Source organism: Equus asinus, chromosome 8 (genome assembly GCF_041296235.1).
Source record: "Equus asinus isolate D_3611 breed Donkey chromosome 8, EquAss-T2T_v2, whole genome shotgun sequence".
Taxonomy (NCBI): domain Eukaryota; kingdom Metazoa; phylum Chordata; class Mammalia; order Perissodactyla; family Equidae; genus Equus; species Equus asinus.
In genome coordinates this window covers 10,548,748-10,571,918 of record NC_091797.1, presented here as the reverse complement: position 1 = coordinate 10,571,918, position 23,171 = coordinate 10,548,748, and the positions used below count along the sequence as shown (strand labels likewise).

The 23,171-nt window shown below is 40.0% G+C and overlaps 1 protein-coding gene across 49 annotated transcripts in view; it reads right to left on the bottom strand.

Moving 5' to 3' along the window:
- DST (dystonin) overlaps window positions 1-23,171 on the bottom strand; it is a 438,190-nt gene that overhangs the window by 112,154 nt on the left and 302,865 nt on the right. For 43 of the 49 annotated variants that reach the window (XM_070514637.1, XM_070514639.1, XM_070514651.1 and 40 more), the window contains 11 exons: window positions 22,681-22,816; window positions 16,041-21,575; window positions 15,767-15,913; window positions 15,403-15,618; window positions 15,067-15,216; window positions 13,974-14,207; window positions 12,685-12,837; window positions 10,975-11,208; window positions 10,234-10,500; window positions 6,501-7,046; window positions 5,310-5,486 (listed from right to left, as the gene is read on the bottom strand). In XM_070514637.1, the coding sequence (XP_070370738.1) occupies window positions 5,310-5,486; window positions 6,501-7,046; window positions 10,234-10,500; window positions 10,975-11,208; window positions 12,685-12,837; window positions 13,974-14,207; window positions 15,067-15,216; window positions 15,403-15,618; window positions 15,767-15,913; window positions 16,041-21,575; window positions 22,681-22,816 (7,795 nt within the window). The remainder of the gene's footprint in view (window positions 1-5,309; window positions 5,487-6,500; window positions 7,047-10,233; window positions 10,501-10,974; window positions 11,209-12,684; window positions 12,838-13,973; window positions 14,208-15,066; window positions 15,217-15,402; window positions 15,619-15,766; window positions 15,914-16,040; window positions 21,576-22,680; window positions 22,817-23,171) is intronic. The other 6 variants (XM_070514677.1, XM_070514676.1, XM_070514678.1 and 3 more) reach the window with 1 other exon arrangement.

The following is a 23,171-nucleotide window of genomic DNA, read 5'->3' as shown; positions in this document are numbered from 1 at the left end:
CACCATGTTGGACAGAGCAGATGATGGAACATTTTCACCATCACGGAATGTTCTACTGGACACCACTGCTTGAGAGGGCAGGAACTAATGAAAGAGGAGCTAAGAGAAGTGCCCAAACTTTTTGAGCCCAGGTAATTAACAGAATTAGTATGCAAAAGTGGGAGCAAGTTTAGGAGCAAAGGAGAGTCTGGGAATTCATGACTTCAAAGTGCTTTTAGGACACTCACAGAGAAAGAAAGAGCAAAGCTGGAAACACAGGAGACTGAACACAGCCTGGAACTAGACACAAAGCTGTGGAAGTCAAGATGCAAGATAAGGCTGCCAGAGGAGAAAGCACAGAAATACCCAAGAAGGAGGCCATACAGAATCACGGCGAGCACTTAGACGTAAATGAGGCAGAGAAGAAAACAAACTCTATCAGGGATGGAAATGGCCTAGAATAATTCTGCCCCCAAAGTTTACAGGAAAAGAGAAAGTGGAAAGGCTAACAGAGTCATTCGCTTCAGAAAAGATAACGCAACCTTGAATTTGCTGAATAGAGGCCCCAGCACTTCTCTGAGTAGGTAGATGCAGTTCAACAAGAAGAAAGGAGGTACAGCAGGAACCGTGGACAGGTCTTCCAGAAGTTCAGCCCTGCATTCCTAACACCTCTGACACGTCTCTGTCCAAGTAGGCCGACTGGCCACATGGCCCTATGCTTGGCTTTCTTTCCACTTGACGTATGCGAGCTCCTCTTCTAGTCTAGCATTTGGGTTTCAAATGCAAATTCCCATACGCCCAACTGTAGATGAACTCAACCCTGGCCGTGGGCCCAGGTTTCCAAATACTTCTTGAATGTTTCCATCTGTGTGTAAACAGTCACTCCAAATTCAAAAACCTACACTTGTACTTCCTCCTGGGGTTGCATCTTGCTACCAAAGCAGTAAACCTGAGGCTCCTCTGAAACCTTCTCTCAACCCTCCTTTCCACCTTCAAGTCAACCAGCAACCTGACTAGTTTACCTGATTAATAGTTTTTTAAATAGGACCTCTGCTTGGTGGCTCTGGATGACTGCAGGATAATCTCTCGTTCACCTGAAAAAAGCATCCTAACTGTGTTCTCTGCCTCCAGTCTCTTATCTGATATAGGCCCCTGTTTTATGTAAAATACATATCTGACTATATCACTCCCCTCTTCAAAATCTTGCAGTAGCTTCCCATTGCCTTCATAATAAAGGTGAAGATTTGAGCACGCTATAAAAGGTCCAATGAAATCTACTCCTTAATTCTATCTTCAATCTCATCTTTCTCCACCACCTCTTCTAGAAATGTCGAAAAACATTTCTTAGCTATCTGCTCACGCTGGACCCAATGTCTTAACATCTCTATATACCAACCTTCTCATGCAACCTACCCCCATCATCCTGAGCCTAGCTCTTATTTACCCCTTAATATTTAGCCGGGAAGGCTTCCTAACTTTCTTCTCACCCCCAGTTCAAAGTCCCCAGGCGCTCCCACAAGCACTCTGCAAATATTACCAGATTTATTTGCCTCTTCTATCAAACTGTAACCTCCTTGAAAACTAGGATTTCATCCTACCAGGCTTTCTGGTATCACTGCCTAGCACAGTACTTGGCATATAGGAAGCCCATATAAAAGTCTCTGGAATAAATGAGCAAATGAAAGAGTAAATAAATGAAGATATCAGGTGTAAGATCTAAAAAGTATCTCTTCTATTTAAGCCTTCATTTCAAACTAAAATAAATGCCTAAAGCCAATGGCAAAAATTTCCACAACTAATATTTTCATATCCAAGAAATTGTGATGACATCCAGGCAGTGTGCATATGTCAAAAAGCCCCCAAACTATGGTCAACATGGGATCTGTGATCTGAATACCAGATCCTACAGTTGTTCCAAGATGCCAAAGAATCTGCATCAGAGGGGATCTGTTTGGGAACCTCTCCCAGAGGCTTAGTTACAGAAACTATAAGAAATTCCTCAAGACAGACACTTTACTTAGAACCAGACTGAAATCTAAGCACAGGGACAGCTTACTCACATCTCATGGTTACTTAGGAGATGAAATAAGGTTGGGGTACTCCAAAAAAATATTTTTTTAGAATGGGGGTTCCCCAAGGGCAGAGGCAGGGTTTTAACATCTTTGCATCTTCACAAAACCTAACAATGGGCCAAACCATAAATGTCTACCGAATGAATAAATATACATAAAAGTTATCATGGTTCTACAAAAGCATCCAGTACCAAAGATGGCCCTACCTACCACCTTAAAACCTAGAAATGGGTTATAAAAGAAGTATCTCTTCTTCACATCTTCTCTTGGTAACATCCAATGCCTTTTCTTTCCATAATTATGTTCAGGAGAGTCAGCAGTTTTAATTCCTAACACATATCAGATTAATTTAGCCATAGTAGTGGTATCTAGCACTACTTTGGAACAAAACTGTAAATTATTCAAATGGGTACCATATATTGTTTTTAATGGATTTCAATGAAATCAAAACATGAAAGAAGCATTTGTGACAAGGAATACTGCAAGATGATGACCTTGGTCTCCTTGCCTGGACCAAGAAAGGGTGAAGTTTACAAAGCTGTGGGCCCTTGACTTGCTCATAAAAGTTTCCTAACTTAACAGCCACTACCCCAGAGATCAGTGCAAGCCTGCAAGGTGGACACTGTCGGTCAGTGTGAGCCAGCCCCATGCCTAGTCCCAAACTCAAGCCTAGAGAGTGGTCCCAGAATCCTGTCTTTCTGTGCCTCATATGGGGCTAAAATCTTGTTTTGTCTACTGATTTCCCTGGAATCAGATCTTGAAGAGTTTCATTATAGCTCAGTGGCAGCAGACTGCTGACAACATAGCTAAGAGCTCTTCGAATAATAAACATACTGCTGGACAGAAATATTTCAAATGCAACAACTGAGTGCCCCCAAATGACATTTACTATACAGGAGAATACAAGTAGAAGTTAATATTGTAAATGTAGAAAAGACTGGGTTTTTTTGTGTGGTAGTCTTCTGTGTTTATATTATTGTTAAAAGGAAAATAATTGTAAAATTTTAATAAAAATGAAGGAAATGGAGACTACCTAATCCTCGTAAAAATTTACCCTCACTACATGCTGAGATCATGTGCAAGGAAATATGTACCTATGCCAGGAACAACTTTAATTGCACATTTAACTTTTTAAATTATGCTGTGGCTTAATCAGAATTCATTCTCCTTTGAGACTTTGCTCTCTTTTTACGTTTCTTTGGCTGCCTTAGGACTAGAGGAATCTTCTCCTGCTGCACACACCAAGTAAGTATTCCTCTGTTTTATAATTAACCCATGTGTCTGTTTAACTAAAAAACCACAGCATTCTTTAGGGGTTTTGTCTTCGGCTCCAGTTATATGAAAATTACTTTCATATAGGATATAATCAGTTTCCTAATACAGATCTAACTTAAAATGTGCTATTTCTATTTTATACACTTTCCTATATTAAAAATACCTAACTTCCTAGTTAAATGTAATACAGGCATACCTCGTTTTACTGCACTTCCCTTTACTGTGCGTTGCAGATATTACATTTTTTACAAGACCCTCCACCAACAAAAAAATTACAACTTGCTGAAAGTTCAGATGATGGTTGGCATTTTTTTAGCAGTAAAGCATTTTTTTCATTAAGGTACGTATGTTGTTTTTTAGACATAATGCTATTGCATACTTAATAGACTACAGTATAGTGTAAACATAACTTCTATATGAACTGGGAAACAAAAAATGTGTGTGACTCGCTTTATTGCGATGTTTGCTTTACTGCAGTGGTCTGGAACCAAACATGATGTATGCCTGTATAAGTAATCTTGATCATCATTTTAAGGTATTGGCATTTCCTACCAAAATAATGGCCTTTATGTCACAGCATCCCCTCTGCCCCCACCACGTAGACTGTCCTTGGACAAGTAATCAAGTGGGAAGTGAAAACTTAAGTCAGATGTGTTCTTGTGCTTGTGGAAAAGAGAGAGAAACAAAACAAAGAAACAAAAAACCCGGAACTGAAAATGCACATCCAAAGGAGGGAGGAAACCCCTAGGAGGCTGTATAAATGTGGGGATGCTGACCTGGCCCGGGACACCTGCCTGATGCCTAATGCAGAGATGGGTAAACTGTCCAGCCCCAGAAAGAAGCAGTGCCCAACCACCTCCCCACGCGTCTCCTCCTTCATCTGACACTTTCATCCCTTGCTTCCATCCCCCTTCTCTCTGCCTGGGTCTTAACCTGCCACATTTCACCCCACTGTATGATTTAGCTCTCTTCTGGCCAGAAGTCTTGAGTCTCAGGCAATACCTCATGTTAAGCTCACTCAGTAGGGTTTTCCTTGTTAACAACACAGCACTGATTTTTGACTGTAACTAACAGATGCAAATGAATTCTGAAGGGCCGTTGTTTAACTGACAATGCAGTGTTTACTGTCTAGCTCTGGCAGCAACAAGCTACTGCTGCCCACATGCCAAAAGGAATCACAGAATAGATCTATGAAATGAAACTTTCAAACTCAAAATTATGTGGAATTAAGAATAAAATATTTCAAAAATTATCTTCCCTTACTTTAGGATTTTAAAATACACTTAAATGTAAGAAATAGAATAGAGATCCTCTCTGCCACTGTGGGTATGGCTTGAGACCTGCACAATTAGGTAATTCCCACATTAAGCCTGCATTTTTATAAGAGCAGGTAGACGTCTTGAGAACCGTGCTGGGTAATAATTGCAGATTGTATCTCCAAGAATCATGGGGCTACTCGAGAGGAACACCAATCCTGGTCCTCGGCGCTGAATGTGGCAGTGACATCCCTTCCTCCCTTCCTCCTGTCCGTTCTTGCACAAGTATTTACTGAGTACCTACTAGGAGCCAGGTGCTGGGGATACAACAATGACAAAAACAGACAAAAACATCTGCCCTCACAGAGCTTACTTCTAACTGAAGAGAAAGACAATGAACAAAATAAATAAGTATGAAGATAAACAAGTGGTCCAGACAATACTGGTTCTTGTTTGGGAGGAAGGAGCAGGGGGATGCAGGGAACAGCCAGGACAGCAACGTCAAGGCAGTGAAACAACCGTGGACAAAGCCATCTCATTAGAAAGAGAAACGGACTGTGGAGAACTGGTCATAACGCCCTCTGGAGGGACAGTGTTTGTGTCCCATCCTTTGTCCCCTTCCCCAGGTGAAACTACCCCAGAAATGCGGGAAAGAGGAAGGGTTTCAGTAGGACTACTGATGGCCTGGATGGATGTCTCTCTTTTCTCTCTTTTTTGTTTTTTTTACCTTGGTCTCTTCCAACTGCCTTTGCAGATTTTTAGGGTCCACAGCAATGGGTTCAGATAAGTGTTTGCTCGCTGTGACCTCAAAGGCCTGGAGCCCAGAAAGAAGTCCACATGAAGTCTCTTCGTAGTGTTGATATTTATCCACCAGATCTTTAAGATTATTCCCAAGGACGTTGCACTAAAAAAACAAAATCAAAAGAGAGAAAGGGTGGGAGATTGAAATACACGATTTTTATGTGTGTTAAATAACCTTAGCACCTATGAGTTATATCACTTGGAAAACACCAGACTTCAACCAAAGTTTGTTTAAGCCGTAGGGAAAGATTTTCTCCTTTCTATGAAGAAGCATCCTCTAACAGGTCAAAAAGTCACCATAAAAATGAGGAGACAGTCCTAGATTTATACCAATTCAAAAACCTATTTGCCAGGGCTAAGTCTTAACCCAGAATGAAGAATTCAGGTTTCAATCATCAGAGGAGGCTGATCTGCCAGGGCCCCCTCCCACTGAGTTTAACACACCACGTGCAGAGATGTGTATTTGATGGAAAGGTTTTAATAAATCACTTCTATATGCTGCACGAGATTGATTAACACAAGCAGGACAAATAATCTAGGTCAGAACGAGGCCAAGCCCAAGAGCCAGTGACGCTCTTCAAATCAGGTGTGCAACTTGGTCAGCTGTATGGTAAACAGAAGTGTTTTCCTAAATTTGTTTCTTTTTCTGAACAGAACTCTTTTACTTGTCCACAAGAATAACAGAAACTGAAACCATGTGTTAACCACTGAATGTTAAAATAATACACTGATCAAATAAACCTGTAAAACAAACACTTGCATATTTGTAAAGGAAACTTTCTGAGATGAAACTTCAGTTCTCAAGCCAGAGAGGCTGCAAATGAGCGGGCACCGAATTGCTTAGAGCCAAAACAAACGCCACCTGGTGGTCCAACTGGGTATGAGCGTTAGGGCTCTCCAACTAAATAAATAACTTGGGGCTTCTAATCTTTCAACACATTTTTCAGAAGTTAAGCAGATGAAGTTAAGATGGAGGGAAGTAGGATGAAATTACCTTATTTTCCCTGATTCTGTTTTTAGATTTCTTGCTTCTAATTCCAAAACAAAAGTTAAGAGGACAGAGTGAAAACTATCATCACAGATTCATCTTGCCCTTAAAAATGAAAAATAGAATTACCTTGGTGTAGAGAGCCCTGAAGCGCTCAGCAGCATGATCCAATTTGCTCTGCACTTCTCTATGGGTGGCAGAAGTGTCGAGAGCATCCTGGCCAGCCTTGCCCCCATCTCTCCTGCTGCAAGATTTGGCTGCTTCTAGCACTCTGTTTCCAGAAATGGTGATGTACCTCAAGTCACCTTTGTGTGAAATAACGTCTTCTGAGAAACTCTTCTGCCTCTTCAACTTGGTCATTAAACCACCGAAGTCATCTGCGCCCGCCTCCAGGTTTTCGAGTTCTTGCTCCGACTGCTGCAGCCAGTGTTCAAACTCGCTGTAATCCGCATCGAACTTCTCTAATTCCTCCTGCAGCGAATGCGTTAACTTCATTTTCTTCTCCGATGCGGCCAGGGCGGTTTCATAATGCGCCTTCAGTTCCTTCATGTTCTTTTGGAGTTTCTCCTTTTCTTCAGGAGCGAGATAGTGGCCCTGCTTCTCCAGCAAGGCTTGTGCAGACTGAGTGGCCAGGAGGACGGCTTGGTGCTGAGAGACGATCTTCTCATGCTGGGCCTATGTGAAAAGAAATGAACCGTATGTTACGGCAGAGACGGGATTACCCTGAGGCTGTAGGAGCTCTTGTTGCCTCAAGACTGACAGAACTAAATGGTCCACAGGCCAACAACTTGTTTCTCGCGAACCTTTTCAAGGTACACAGTATTCCCCTCCTCTTTTTTTTTTGCTGAGGAAGATTGGCCCTGAGCTCACATCCCTTGCCAATCTTCCTCTTTGTTTGCTTAGCAAGACTGGCCCTGAGATAACATCTGTTGCCAGTCTTCTATTTTGTATGTGAGCTGCTGTCACAGTGTGGCCACTGATAGACAAGTGGGGTAGGTCCATGCCTGGGAACCGAACCCAGGCCACCGAAGCAGAGCATATGAAACAAACACTAGACCACCAGGGTTGGCCCACAGTACTTCCCTTTTATTGGTGAATTTCAGAATCTCAAAAGCTGCATTTTGAGGACTCTATCTAATTTTAAAGGAGATTTCCAATCTCCTCTAGAAAGTACTTTGGTAATCACACAGGCCAAGGACTGTTTTGAGAAGTTTGGAAAAAAGGTAATGAATTTCTCTTCCAATTTTAAAACCAGCAGCTACCATCTGATCTCATCTTACTCACAGCTTCCTCACAGCCACCCTAAAGGGACGGCTAATGTCTTTAACTAATTAGCGATCAAATAAGCACAATATTCTTGATTAGGAAATGACGCTGCAAAGATATTTAATAGGAAAAAAAGAATTTGTAATTGTAAAGCTATAAAAACACTGTGACAATAATTAAGCAAGAATAACATACATTCAGAGAAGCCCAAGGGAAGTCAGAGGAACACATGTAACAAAGGAGGATGTTGGAGCAGCTCAGCTTCACGGGGCCTCAGTTTCCAGCACGTGGGAAATGGAGACCTGGTCGCCTCCCACTCCACCCAGGACCCTACTGGCCTCCCTGACTCCACCTCCACCCGCCTTGTCAGGCACTCCAGGACCTTCTGCTCCAGTTACTCTCTTGTCTGGTACCAGCTCTTCCCTCAGATGTGTCTGGCAGCCCCCCAGGCCCTCTAAGTCTGCACAAAGCTCACCTTCTCAATGTGGCCTACTCTGCGGATCCATTCCACGCTGAAAGGTGGCCCCCACTCCACACTCCCCACCTGAACCCAACTCTACTTATTTCTCTCAGCAAAAAGCTCCACCTTCTCACATCGCATAGAACTGAGTTATTTATCGCCTGTCCTATCTTCCTCACCCCCCAGTACACGAGCACCAGGACAGGGAACTTATTTTGCGCACTGGGGAATCCCAAGTACCTACGACAGTGCTGGCCACAGGGGCTGCAAGACTCTAAGTACAGGCTGCGAAGAGGAAAGGTCTGCGAAGCAGCACTGCATGGCAACTATTCACTCCTAAGTCTGAGCCCAGTGAGTCAGCTGAGGACGGACTCACCAGTATTTGTATCCTCACTGTCTAGAACAAAGCCTGCCACATCGTGGGCACATGGCAAATATCTGTGTCCAGATAACCTTTCTCCCACAGACCATATCTTTGGTATTTGAATTATATTCCTGTGTTACCCTCCAGCAGGTCTTCGGCACACAGGAGGTTGCATAGACACATATCATATCTCACGAATTATCTGAGTAAGCCCCTTCCTTTTACAGATAGGGCAGCTCAGGCTGCAGGAGGAGAAGGGCTGGTCCCAGGACATGTGGCACAAACAGAAAGAGCTAGAAACAGAACCCTGATCATCTCCTGATCCTTTGGGCCACCTCTCCGCTCCAGCAGGAGATGAGGAATTTCTAAAGCACATTCAGATTCCCACATTCTTAGAAGTGAAGAGACCAGCAGGCAACTGTCACTCTGTGGCTAAGAACAAGGGCTTTCCTGGGAGGCACCGTGACGTCTGAGTCCACCGGCTGGTACTTTCCACTACTTCGGTCAAGTTACTAACCTTTCCTGACTTCTTGGTAACTGACTCATAAGACTCCTTTAGGAATTTCTTAGACTCTTCAATTTAAGGACAAGCACAATAAGGATCTGTCATAGCCCCTTGAAATTGCGATATAAGGAACACTTCCCCTCTTGTCCTGGTTTGATTTGTATTTCCTGTCACGTAAGAACCTCACAGAGAGCACTCCACTCCAAAGACAAAGACTCAGAGGAAAGCAAATTGAACTGCAGAAGTTCCTAATTCCAGCCATCTGACCAACAAACATCAAACACTGAAACAAAATAATCGATTACGTGATACTTTAAAAACGTTTTTCAAAACTGCCTTTGCTCCTATGGTAGCATCAACGTTAGCTTAATTTCCATCAGGCAGTGGATTGTTTTAGAAGGGCTTTCATTCCTCTTCTCAACAATGGCCTTGACTGTAGAGTTGAGCTGCAGCTCAGAGAGAACTTAAGTGAGCTCAGGATTGCATAGCAAGCTGGTCTACGGACGTGGATTAGAGCTCAGCAGAGCGACCGAGCTTGTGGCCCAGTTTCAAATCCACACTCCATCCAGGACTCAGAGGTGGAGCCTGGGGAGAGTCACTTCACTCCTGTACATTACGCTTCCCCATGGGTAAAATGAGAGTAATAACCTCACGGTAGTTGGGAGGACTAAGTGAGTTAAGATGGGAAGTACCTAAAAGAGTGCCTGGCCGGCTATAATTGCTCCATAAATATCAGTTATCATTATTTCTATTGATCCCTTATAACTCTGCTTCACTCATAAGAATGCCACATCTAATGATTTATTTCTCTCTTTTTTCTAAATCTCTTTTTTTTTTCTCCTGGGAAAGATTCGCCCTGAGCTAACATCTGTTGCCAATCTTCCTCTCCATCCCACCAAAGCCCCAGTACATAGCTGTATGTTCTAGTTGTAGGTGCTTCCGGTTCTTCTGTGAGTCACCTGCATAGCATGGCTACTGACAGATGAGTGGTGTGGTTCCGCACCCAGAACCGAACCCAGGCCGCCATAACGGAGCACACGGAACTTAAACCACTAGAGTATCAGCACTGGCCCTATTTCTCATTGTTTTTGACTTGCTTAGAATTCTCACAATAACTTACATCTGACATAAGGATGAACCTAGAAAAAAGGGCTTTACTCTCAATGGCCATTAAGGTTTGAAAAGAAAACTCACGTGCTAAGTCGTTCCTATCTTTACCCACCGAAAAATACAATTTAAGAATATCATTATGTTTAAAAGAACAGACCTTAACTTTCTGGTATTGCTGGTTCAGATTCTCCTCAGTGGTTCCAACTTGACCATCAACTTCAGTTTCCAACAGGTTACCATTAACTTCATCCTCTTCTCCAATCGCCAACTTGCCATCACCTTCTTGAAAATGAGTCCCATTCTGTTCAATTACCTGTTTCTCTTTTATCCCTGCCCTTTCGGAGTCTTTGTCAACATTTGACAACCAGTCCAAAAGGTTTTCTATTTTGGTTTTGCTCTCTTCCAGCTGCTTTACAGCTGCAACCTGGGCAGAGAAGGTTCACAATAGGTATTCCGAATACGGGCTGAGGCATTAGTAATTTAAGACATTGCAAAAGTAAATATTCAGATCATTTAAAATGAGAGTGGGGAGACTGAAAACTGACACAGGCTGAAAACGGAACACAGCAAAATTAAACCTTAGAGAAATAGGCAGTTACATCGAAGTTTCCACTGTTCTTAAAAGTACATTCCAAAATTTTAACTGTAATTGATGAGTCCTCACACATTTCACAAATACAAAGTCTCCCAATCCCACTTAAATTGTTTTTTAAGTTACGCAAAGCTAACTCTTCTAACTTTCTGTAGTATCTGGTCGATTACATACCTGAAAACCCAGAATTCTGCCCCTGGTGCTAATCATTGGTTACCACCACCCAATATCACTTAATAAATCAAGAAGCTGTTATACTAATCATTTCCAACAAAGCAACAGTGCACCACATATGTGAATAAGGACCTTTTCTGTTTCTTCCTTGATTGCTGTCTTCACAACTTTATCCAGCTCCTTTTTCGACTGTTCCGCCTTTAAATTAAGCTGCTCACACTTTATCTTGGCTTCATTAAGTTTCTGTTCAATCAAAGCCTTATCTTCTAGTGACAGCTTTTCACCATTCTCTTTTAGGAAGTTCTCTGTGTTTTTCACTATTTCTGCCAATGCCTGTGCACTTCCTTGCATATCTTTCTGTAATTCCTTATAACACAAAAGAAAAAAATATCTTATGAAATTACTACCTATTTAATAATTGCAGATTGTAAATCTTAAGGAGGGAGGGAGCAGAGAAGGAGAAGCCAGCATGGATAGGTTGACAAGGCATATTCAGTATGTTAATTTGAGTTGGTTTATTTAAATCACAATATTTAATATAATTTGAAATCTCAAACAACATTAAAGAAAAATGAGATTTTTATGTTTAACAAAGGGATGTGGTTTGTAAACCACTGAAAACAATGAAGTATTCAGTCTATAATCTATACAAATTTGCACACATCAGATTTTTTTATGTTATGTGAGTGAATTTATAAAGCTTTTAAACACATGGTAATATTATTTATTCTGTTTCTAAACAATTAGTTCTCTTAAATTATGTGCTAAGTTGTTCCTAAAATAATTTCTATGCTAAGATAACAATTTCTTCTCAACACCAGAGCTCTGTAATGTGTACTGTTTGCTTCTTTGCCCTGCCTGCTAGGAAGCTCGAGACTAAGAACTCTCTCAGCAGGTATATAGCTTTCCTCTGTCTCTATTTCTTTTCATAATTTCTCTTTCTCCTTTACTTTGCATTTTCATTCTCTATTTTCTATGCATATTGTATTACTATGCATTCTATTATATCCTATGCATATTCTATTATATGCATTCTGTATACTATTCTATGCATTCTCTATTACTATGCATATTCATTCTCTAAACAAACTGTATTATGTTTGAGCTTCCATACAATGTTTCCATACTTTTCTTTTAATCCTCTTCAAATTTTTCAGATAAGTATTTGAACCCAAAGAGATACTACTTATTGAGCTACTGTTACATGGCATGAACTGTGCCAGTCAACACACAATATTTACTTAACTCTTACAATAACACAGCAAGGGAAGTATGATCAATGAAGAAACTGAGGCTCAAAAAGATTAAATTACAAGGATAATAATGTGTACAGTCTAGGATCTGGACAAAGAGCTATCTAGTTACAATGAGAATGTTCTTTCTTCTGACACCAAAATAAAGATATCTTTATCTGTCAGTACTGTTTGTTCCTTCAATGTAAAGGGACAAACTGTAGAGAAAGATGAAAGGCACAAGATGTTAAGAAAGAGAAAGAACCCAAACTGATGCCTATTTCACCCAACTTGCAAGTGCATGGGGTGGCCTTAAACAGATCCGAGTTTTAACTTATCACACACAATATTTCCATTACCAAATCTCCTTTATATCTCCCCCACTCAATATCTCACCAAAAACCAGTCAAGAAAATTACTTGGCTTGCTTGAAGTTGGAAATGTAACTCTTAGTATAAAGTTTACAGCTCAGGCCTGGGGCATCTAGCAATGCCTTGCCTCAGAAAGCTAAAATGATGGCTGTTTTTCAAAAATCCTGACTGCTTCCGCCAAATAACAGGATTCACACTTAATGTCAACATAGACCTGCTGATACAAAACCAAATTCTACCTCTTGCTTGGACTGGTACTTCTGTAACTCAGCTGTGCCGTCTCCGATCACGAAGGCTTCCTGGTGACCGATGAGGCGGTTTTCAGTCTGCGTGAGGAGATCACATATCCCCTGGAGCTTCTCTTTGTACTCCTGCTGACGCTCTGCCACAATCTAAAGAGGAGCAAAACCAGAGCATTTTACACGGGTGGTCATAAACTCGCTATTGCGAGAGCTCCTTATTACATTTTGCAAACATTTTGCAAGTTTCCCCTCAACAAGCTTTTTCCTATGTATGCTGTAAACACGATAGCAGTGGGGTACAAACTCAGCAAGGTGACAGAGAAAGTAAGAGCATGTCCCATACACAAGGAAACAGATCATGGGGGGGTGAAACTGCCCAAGAGAATACTGGCCATGCACATGTGTAAGAGATGGAACTTCTGATCGACAGGAAGAAGCATTCCATTTTCTTAAGCTCTTGAAACCTGCGACACACACAGTTAATTCTGTAAAAGGATATCAAAACAGAAGTTAGTCGTGATTTGTCTGTTAACATATTTGAGATGTGTATACAGGTTATCATGCTAGAGACAATGCCTGAGTGGTTCAAGAAATAATAAAAGGAACATTGCATGCGATATTTTTACTTAATCACTATGTCTAATTCCATTCCCAACTCTTGGTTCATTATTGCTAATTACCTACATCTTTCATTTTCCTATTTTATATATAAGATTTTCATCTTATGGGCCTAGATCACGTTTATAAGGAGCCTAACACATCCTGTCAAGGTACTGAGTGTTTTATATTCATTCTTCTATCAAGGCTCAGAATACTACCAGTTGAGCACTGTGACTATTTCCAATTTTCCAGTGAGAAAACTCTGCTTAAGTGACTTGTCATAGGTCACACAATGAGTGAGTGGGGCAGCCTGGCTCGAGCACCTGTGCTCTGAACTGCTGTGCCACACTGCCCCCTAGACGAAAAAGATACCCTAAACTTTCTCTATGCACATGTTCATCAATTTATCCACTGAAATTTATGAGCACATCCATATTTCCTACTCTGAGAAAAAAAGTCAAGACTCTTATCTGAAAACAGTAGTTTAAGGGAGTCATGAAAATCTAAATAAACTAATGATAGCATTATTATGGGAAAAAGTATTGTTATATATTGTCGGATCTCTACATTGTATCTTATTATGCCAAACCTTTCCTATTGTGCCATAATCCCTGGGTATCTACATTACAAGTTCCACACTGAAGGACTAAAACCAAAGAATTCCAACTCCACAAAGAAAGGCAAACCTTCTGGTCATCAAGATCCTGTTCTAGCTGTAACTGAGTCTCTAAACGTTCCACCTGGGCGGTTACTGATTCCTGCACATCCAGAAAGCACTTCTGAGTTGTATTTAAGAGTCTCAGCAGTTGTTTGCTTTGGTTAGGAGACAGATCTTGTGCATATTCAGAGATGAAGAATTGCACATCAAAGGCTGTCGTCTCCAGTTGCATTTTGGTGTGTCCAAGGTCTTTTAACACATTCTGTGAACAAAGGAGTACAAGTTACCAACAGGGAGTTAAGCCATGATACAAAGTTTACCTTAACAATAATATTTATTTTTAAAATATGCTTCTTATATCAGGGACTCAAGGTTTCATTGACATTTTTTCATTATTCATTTCATCAAAAATCTATTCATCACCTAATAATGGATGGTAATGATGAAATTATTTATTACTATGGTAATTAATATTATATAAAAAGATAACCCCTCTAAGAATATTTTAACCTTGCCACATCATACTTAAAATGTAACTGCAACAAAAGGTGAAGACTCAACTTATATACATTTAGCACACTGAAGGGAAACATTAAAATAAGGCTTGCTAATATTTACAGTATCCATGTAATCGTGGTAGCACATAAATGAGACCATGGGAAATCGGAAACATAAATGGGCCAGAATTTCAGTTTCCTGACTCCCAAGCCAAGAGCTCAACCATCATTCATGAGGCATGCTGTTCAAATTAAGAACTTGGGGGGGAAAAAGGCATGACAAAAATGACTAATACATACATAAACACTACTTATATTTGATGTATTAATACGACTAAGTTATACTATCATGGATCTGACTAATACATAAATAAACACACAAAGACAAATCTCAACATGTCAGTGGTAGTAAGAGTTTGATAAGGTAATTGGGACAGCACCAAAATGACATTTATAACGTTGTGATTATTTTACGGTTGTTTCAACTATGAACAAACATGTCACAGAGATAAGAAAGGAAAGAATCCCTTACAGCTTTAGCAAAGTCATATTGGTTCCAAACATTTGTTATATTAAATACATAGGTTTTTAAATGTACTTGGTCTTACTTATTTTGATACTTGCCTTGAGAAGCTCCAAACTTTCCTTTATATGCTCAGTATCTTGAACATTCACAATCTCAATATCCTTCACAGATTTGCTCTTCTCTGATATCCAGTGTGAGAATGACTCAAGTTTATGCAGAAACTCCTCATGGGAAACTTCTAGTTTAGACTAGAAAACAAAATTGTGTGTTCATTTCTGTCTGTCTCCAAATTTCAAATTCCTACAAATAACGACTTTGTGTTAAGGGCTTATTAGCCTGCAAATAAAATATTTCATCTTATGACTAAATTTTCAAATAATCAAATTTTCTTCGAAACTCAAATTTGACTCAGCGTGAAACATTCTGATGCCTACCATTTCACAGTCAATTGCGAGCATGATGTGCTTCATTCTCTCTGAAGACGCGTCGCTGAGGGAGGAAAAGGCAGCCTGCAAACTTTGGTGGCTCATGCTCAGTTCTTCAAGGTGTCCTCTGGGGAAGTCATTGGGAAGAGACTTTAAAAATTCTTCTGCCAACTTCATGTCTTTTCTTAAAATAACAGCAATTGGAGCCAATCCCAATTCAAATGTCTACAAAAATATATATATATTCCAGATGTACTTAGTGAGAAACACCAATATAACTCATATTCCAAACATAACAGTAAAGCGCTCTGCGTATTTTTCCAAGTTAACATCAGCTTACTTCTATCCATAATAGGCAGCAGACAATTCTTACCTCTAACTGTTTAAGTTGGTTCTTCAAAGCTTCTAGATTGTTATCCAGAGAGTCCTGGTTGTCTAAGGGCGGCTTCATATCTTGAAGCAAAGCCAAATACTGGTGCATTTTTGACGTGTGCTGTAAACACTGCTGTAACTCGGAAAACTAAACAGAAATTTGGACATTTTAATTCAATATCCTATATGTATGTTTTTAAAGCAAAAAAACGTATGGGATTATTCCCAAATGTTTCATGCAGCTACTTTCATAGAAAATGTCTAAGTCAACTTACTTGTTCCATTGAGCTATCTCCAGAAGTCATTTCTTTTGACCCTGAAATACATTCCAAATGGCTTGGGAAATCATTGCATAGCTCCTCCAGCTTCTCATCTCTTGGCAATGCCGATGCACACACAGTAGACTTTTCTAGTCCAATTTCTTTTATATTTTGTAAATTAAGGGAGCAGTAGTTTCCTTCTTTGCTTTTAAGATCATCAAGAGCGTGTGGCTGTTCACCCACCATCTCAGTAGTAGATGATTTTTGATTTAAGTCTCCAATCTGTTTCACTTTCTCGGAATATCCATCAGCAAGGAGCTTGTAGAAAATATTTTCAAGTGGCAGTGGAATTACTTGAGATATAATACCTCTTTTTTCTAGATCACACTCTATCGGAGTTAACTCTTTCATCAATTCAAATACTCCTGTAATTTCTTGGCTATACTGATTTTGCTTAAGTATATTGAGGAGAAGCTCGGACTTAAGATTTGCAATACAGAATGGATCATCTCCACTCTCTGCTTTTAGTTCTGGTGAGTTATTCATGGGGGAAACTCCAGAATAGTCACTGATTTTAGAGTCACTGGGCACAATAGATGCTTCATTTACCAACTGTGATGTTGTAAGCCTTTTAATTAAGTTTTGAATTAAGATTTTAGTGTCTGCACAGGCTGACGGTTCTCCAACCTCCTGAGGATTTCTTTGACCTTCTTTCAATCTACTTTTTAAGATAGCCTTTACATCCCCAACAGCTAAGTGAGGTAAGTCAGAAATCTGAGCCTCCTCTTCTTGGAATCCTGGAGACAAGCCGCCTTCTTTTTGTGGCCGTTGCTCAATTATTTCTTTCTTATGGTTAGTTTCTAAGAATGGGTAGTCAGTGCTGAAAGTATCACTGGAGTTATCATTTCTTATTCCATTTGTACAGAGTTCTGACTGCACAAAATCAGTATTTTTCCCCAGGCCTTCTACATTTCTAAAAGGTATGACTGAGAGTGTGCTTTCATTTCTTTCTGGTGTGAACTGAGGAATTTCTGTTCCTCCTTCTGAGATACTTTCTTCAGTACCAAGATCATTACATTGGCCCATCTCATTTAGAGGTGAGACTTCCTGGGTAAGAGCTGCCTTCTCTTCTGCATTATTAACTCCTAACTGCAAGTGTTCTTTCATGGGAGGGGAAGCTATTAGAGAACAGCTTGGAATATCTTCATTTGATTTCACTATATCTTTTGCTTTTATATTTTTACCACAATGTTTCAAATAAGTAAACAGATCAAGCTCTTTCTCAGGTGCATCAGTGACTGAATCTTTCCCAACACTTCTATTCTCTTCAGACAATATAATGTCTGAAGCAATGTCATCACTGATCACTTTGGAAACCGATGAGTCAAATATTTCTTCAAGATTCTCAAATGGAACAGGACTTTTACTAACCATCATTCGTCCTTTCTTTGGTTCATCTTGAAAAGTTACAGTTGGTTTTTCGAGGCTTCCTTTCTGACTATGTTCTTCACCGTTTGTGGTTTGTGGAAATGGAAAGTGATTATTAATTGAATCAAGACTTTCCTCTATCCCTGTACTAGGTAAAAGCTGGAGATATTTACTATCTTTTCCTAGGCCTTCCATAAGCACTTCTCCTTTACCTGGGCACATTTTTTGATTTAATGTTTCATCTTCTATTGGTATATCGTTTTTGTCATCTCTCTTTTTAATTAGACCTCTTCCATTAGTTTGATGATCTTTGTCAGTTACAGAGGCTACGGATGACAAATGGCTTTCCTCAGCAGGTTTTCCTATTAAACCAGGCCCAGAACAAATGATTTTATCAAAACATGAGTCAACTTGACGTGTCACGTTCTCAAAATATTGATCTCCACCTTTCACAGAGTCAACAGATTCTGGCCCTCGAATCAACTTAACCTTTGTGTTCATTAGATCATTGTCTAATTCAGAAGTTGAACTGATATTAGTATTATGTAAAATACCTACATGGCCAAAGGTGTTTTCTGATTCAGTGTCTTTAATGACAGGCAGCAATACATCCTTAAGGGCCATCTCGTGATTCAAGAAGTTTTCTTTGCTTTTTCCAACAACCTCAGTTGTATATTCTGGAAGGTTGCTACTTTCAGTAACTAAGCTACTTTTACTACTTGATTGTAGCTGCAAAACATTTACACTTTGCTGTTTTTCTAAAGAATTATCAGTGTGCTTTTCACCCAGGAGAATCATTTCATTAATATTTTGATTTTCATGACTGTTTTCCTTTTCATTTATGGTGGTAGCACACAACTGGATATCCATATCTTCAGCCTCATCTTGGCACATGGGCTTTTCATTCTCATCTCCTGCTCCTCCTTCTTCAACATCACCATCATCATCACCATCATCATCATCACCATCACCATCATCATCATCATCATCCTGCTCATTACTGTCACATACAGAATCCCCATAACTTTCTTCTTCATTTTGTGTAGAATCTAAATGGTCAGTATCTGATTTAAATTCGTGTCCAGTTACATACTCTTCTTTTCTCCCCCTCCAACAGCCAGTATCATCAAATTTTAACGAAGCACTGAAGCTCTCTTTTCTTTCTACGATTTCACAATCAGTCAGTGAGGCAGACTCCTCACCTTCAGGGTTATTTGAGTTTTCCCTTTCTGATGCAGTTTCCAGCAACTGTCCACTGACCTTGTATGAGCCAACTGAATTTAAATGTATGCTTTTACCAGAACCTAATTCAGCTTTCTCGCTACCTACATGAAAATCCTCAAGAGACTGAGCTTTTGCCCTCACACTTAGGCTATCAACTAGTTCCCCCTGGGTCACCACAGAACTTTCATTCTCTTTTGAAACATCATAGAAAACATCACCAAGAGGAGCAGCCCCATCATTTTCCTCTCGTAGTGTGTCATAGTCCTCGGGTTGCAGACAATCACAATCACCACCTTCAAGAAGCAGAGAATCATGGTCATCATCTTCAAACAGGGGAGTATCATAAAAATCATCATTGCTATCACTGTCTGTTTCTGTGTCACTCTGCTGATCATCCAGTAGTGACGTTTCATAGTCTCCAGCACTGACAGTTTCTTCAAGCAATGGTGCATCACAAAGAGGAGATGCGTTGGCATTATCAGCATCACCCCTTGGAGTCGCAGCATAGGAGTATTCTCCCACTGTGGACTCATTTTGCTTGACTTCAGGATTCTGCTGGGAAGCAGCATGCATTTTTTCATCTTCACCATAAGTATCTGAAATATATTTATCACTGTGATATTGTACTGGAGGATCACTGTAACCAATATTTAAAGATTTTTGTTGAGAGTGTTCTCCCTGTAAACTGACGTTAATAGCTGCAATTCCCAGAAACTGGTCTTGAAATTTTCCTCCCATTCTTTGACCCAATAACATGGTTTGGTCATTGAACGGCAATGGAGAGGTTTCACATTCATTTCCATCACTCTCTGTGCTAGGTACATCACTAAAACTCCCCTGGTGGTTCCTCAATTTATCATGAGTTAACAAGGCACTTAGCCTGGGGGAATAGTCAAAGAGAGTTGAATCCTTGTTTATATTATCTTCATTCTCTGTTTCATTCAAACCACAGATTCTACTAGTTTTTGATTTAGCAATAGGATTTGTTATCAAATCACTTGCAAAGTCTTGAACGTTTTTAGAATGACTGCATTCATCTGTATGGTCTTTTGTTTTAACTTGACTTTGATTTTCACAGTTTCTAAGTATGTTTTTGGATTCTTGTCTAGGCATGCTAACTTCTGCAAGTCCAGGCTGTGTTAAATACGATACAGAACTGGGAACATGCACACTGGATGAATTCTTAACTTCATGATCAGTTGCTGTTATATTTGCCAGGTTTTCAGACTGATAAAATTGACTACTGAAAACATTATTTTCCATTTCATTAAATTCTTCATTGATGGCATGCTCTCTATTTTCAAGGATTTCTTTATGTTTAGGTTCTCTGCTATGACATTTATCAAAACTACCTGGTGAAGCTATACTTTCATAGTTTTCTTTACTTGGAACATTATTCAGAAATATACCAGGGAGTCTTAACACATCAAGACATTCTTCTACGGGGGTGTGCTCATCCAATTCTGCACTGCAGCCTTCAAGTAGCATACCAACAGCTTCATTCAAGTCTCCATCGTACAGCAAAAGCCTTTGCCCTGTGTTTGCATCCATATAGCTATTTATCATCAAATAAGACAGGAATAATTTTTTAGTCTGCTCTGAGCTCTGAGTTGCCACCGGCTCTTCTCCATCAAAAACATCCTCTTCTTGCCTGTAATCACTGACTGTAGATGGTTGGAACTTAGAAAAAGAGAGCCATCGTCTAGCATTTTTACAAGCTTCGACATCTCCCAAATCTGGCATTTTATCAGGCAGTATTATACTTTTTAAAATCGATGCTGTGTTATTATCTATAATTCCTCGCTGCTTAGCAACATCCAAACCAATGACTTGAGACGTTTCTGGGATATAAAGAGCAGCTATTTTCTGCCTACCATTCAGGATTTTGTATGCCAATTCATTTGTGATCAGCTCTTGCTGCAGGGAAGAAGACGTGGGAAATATTTCACCAGAGCGAGGCCAAATGAGTCCAACATAGCCTCGCTGAGCCTCTAGTACCAAAAGAGCGCTGCTGGAAGTGATTAAGTCACACTGGACCGCTTCGTCTACAGTTAAACGTCTGGCAGGGTTTGAGTGGATGATTCCACCTGTTTGAACCTGGTAGGTGAGAATACTGCTGGCAGTGTCTCTGTCAATCATCCCTTCTGCCATAGCTTCCTCAATAGTCATTCTCTGACCAGAGTTGCAATTGATCAGACCTCCAGAAAGAAGCTGTGCGCCCAATAACCTAAACATGGTTTCCCGGTCTATGAGACCTTCATGAGCTGCCCGTAAAATGCTGATGTTTCTTCCACATTTTAATGTTATTCTGCCTCCTCCTTGCGGTCTCACAGGTAGAAGCCGCAACCCAGTGTTTTCCTGTAAAATACTTCTTTGTATAATATCCATTAAAGACACCCTCTCAGAGGTGCAGGGGTCAATAAGATCTTTGCACATATTTTGCCTTTCCAGGACTTTAGAAAATAACGTGGAGGAAAGCAAGTTCTGTTGGAAAGCCTTTTGTAGGGTCAACTGTTCTCCAGTGGCTGGAATAACCAGACAGCCTGTGGAAAGCAGTATCTCGAGAACTCTGACGGCCATGGATTCTGATATCACGCCTTGAGCCAGAGCATCTAGCACTGGAATTGTGGTAGATGACACAGCAGAAATAATCTCCTTTGCTTGATTTAGTTCTTCAAGTTGGCACAGAACTTGTTCGTCAATAAGGCCATGACTTTCAGCATCTCTGAGGTCAAAGCATTTTCGTAATTCTGGTGCAATTAGACCCGAAATCATTAGCTGTGTCTCGAGCAACCTGATTCCTGTGTCATAGTCAATGAGGCCTCCTAAAACTGCCTGAAAGACTGAAAGGACTTCTCCAGTTGTCTGATCAATGGTGCCTGCAATCACCTTATCCAGCTGAAAGGAAAACAGAACATTCTCAGGTCAGTCCGTGAAACAAGGGTAGGCAGAGTTTCAGGAAACTCAGTTTGCTTTTTTTAAAAATAAATAATACACTTCGACAAAAAAATCCTCTACTTACCAAGGCGCAGCAAGGCTGTGAATGTTAGGCAGCTCAAATGCACAAGTGATCTATGTCAGTGATCTATTCAACAGCACAGGATGTGATAAAAGCTTTGAAAACAACATGCATCTGTGAATTGAAAACTTAATACCGTGTACATTAACAAGGTTAGTTGAGGACACCACAGAGCAAATGATGATAGTGAGAAAACAGAACACATACCTAGAAGGCAAATCATGCTTTTGCAATTGGGTGAGATTAGTCTACTGACATGAAAGAGAGTATCAAACCCCATGCTATTGATGTTTACAGCATACAGACTCCTTCACAGACAGTCGAAAACTAACAAACCAGAAAAACTGCTACATACCCCCAAAATGTGACAAATTGTGTAGAACGTATTCCAGGGAGTAAGGGAGATGAATATAAAGATAATTTTTTGAATAGTGAATATTGTGTTGAATATTGGATATTTTGAATAGGTATTGTCAAGTTTTGAAAGTTTAAGGACAGGCCAAATGTTAAGTGATTTCTGTTATATTTTCAGAAGATACTAGGGCATCCTCACTATAAGATATGGCCTAGTATTACTCAAACAAATCTCATGAATATCTCTGAAAATCAAACAAACCCTTTAACACTCCAGGACCACCTTGAGAGACGACTCGCAGGCTATTTTCTAACATCATAGCTCTATAGTAAAATACCTAATAAAGCAGCAAAAGAATGGCTTCTAAAGAGAAGAGTTAGAAAAATGAATGATTCTTTTCTTTTACCATGCAAGGCAGAGATTAAGATGTCACAGAAACTGATGACAGCAAGTGTAAGATTGCTCTTAATAAACAACACTGAAATCTCCAAATCTGTAAGTAAACTCCATCCACGTTTTTTCTATGTACACAATTCAAGGTCATAATTATCACTGACATATACATCTACAATCATGCAATAAAACTAAGAATCTTGAAACCGCTTCATGTTTGAAATAAAGAGTATTACCTTCTCCTCCACCTTTACATCTCCTAAAGTCTGGGATTCTTGTAGCTGTTTCAGAGATTCACTAGAGAATAAATTATAACTTTCTTGAAGAGTTTTCACTTGTTTTTCCAATTCATTTCTTTCTTCATCTGTCATTCTAAAATAACCACAAAGAATGAGAGGAGGAATGAAAGACTTCAAGTGATAAAGATGACACAGTAGGCTCATTGATTTTCTAAAGTAGAATACTTTTCTAAATAAGCACACGATCATAAAATGTAACCTCGTATACAGATTGCTCAGGTCTTAGAATGGCTGTATATGAAGAGTAAGGATGGCCCTAAAACATCTAAGAACCCTTCTCTCGCCTGGAAAAAGGACTGAAGGGTGTAAACTAATATATCAGCACCCTTCTAGCACATACCAATTTCTAAAATAACAATTGCTGTTATCCGTCAGAGGGAAAGATCTCATTGTCAGTCCCAACATGGAAAAAGGACAGTAAGGTGTCA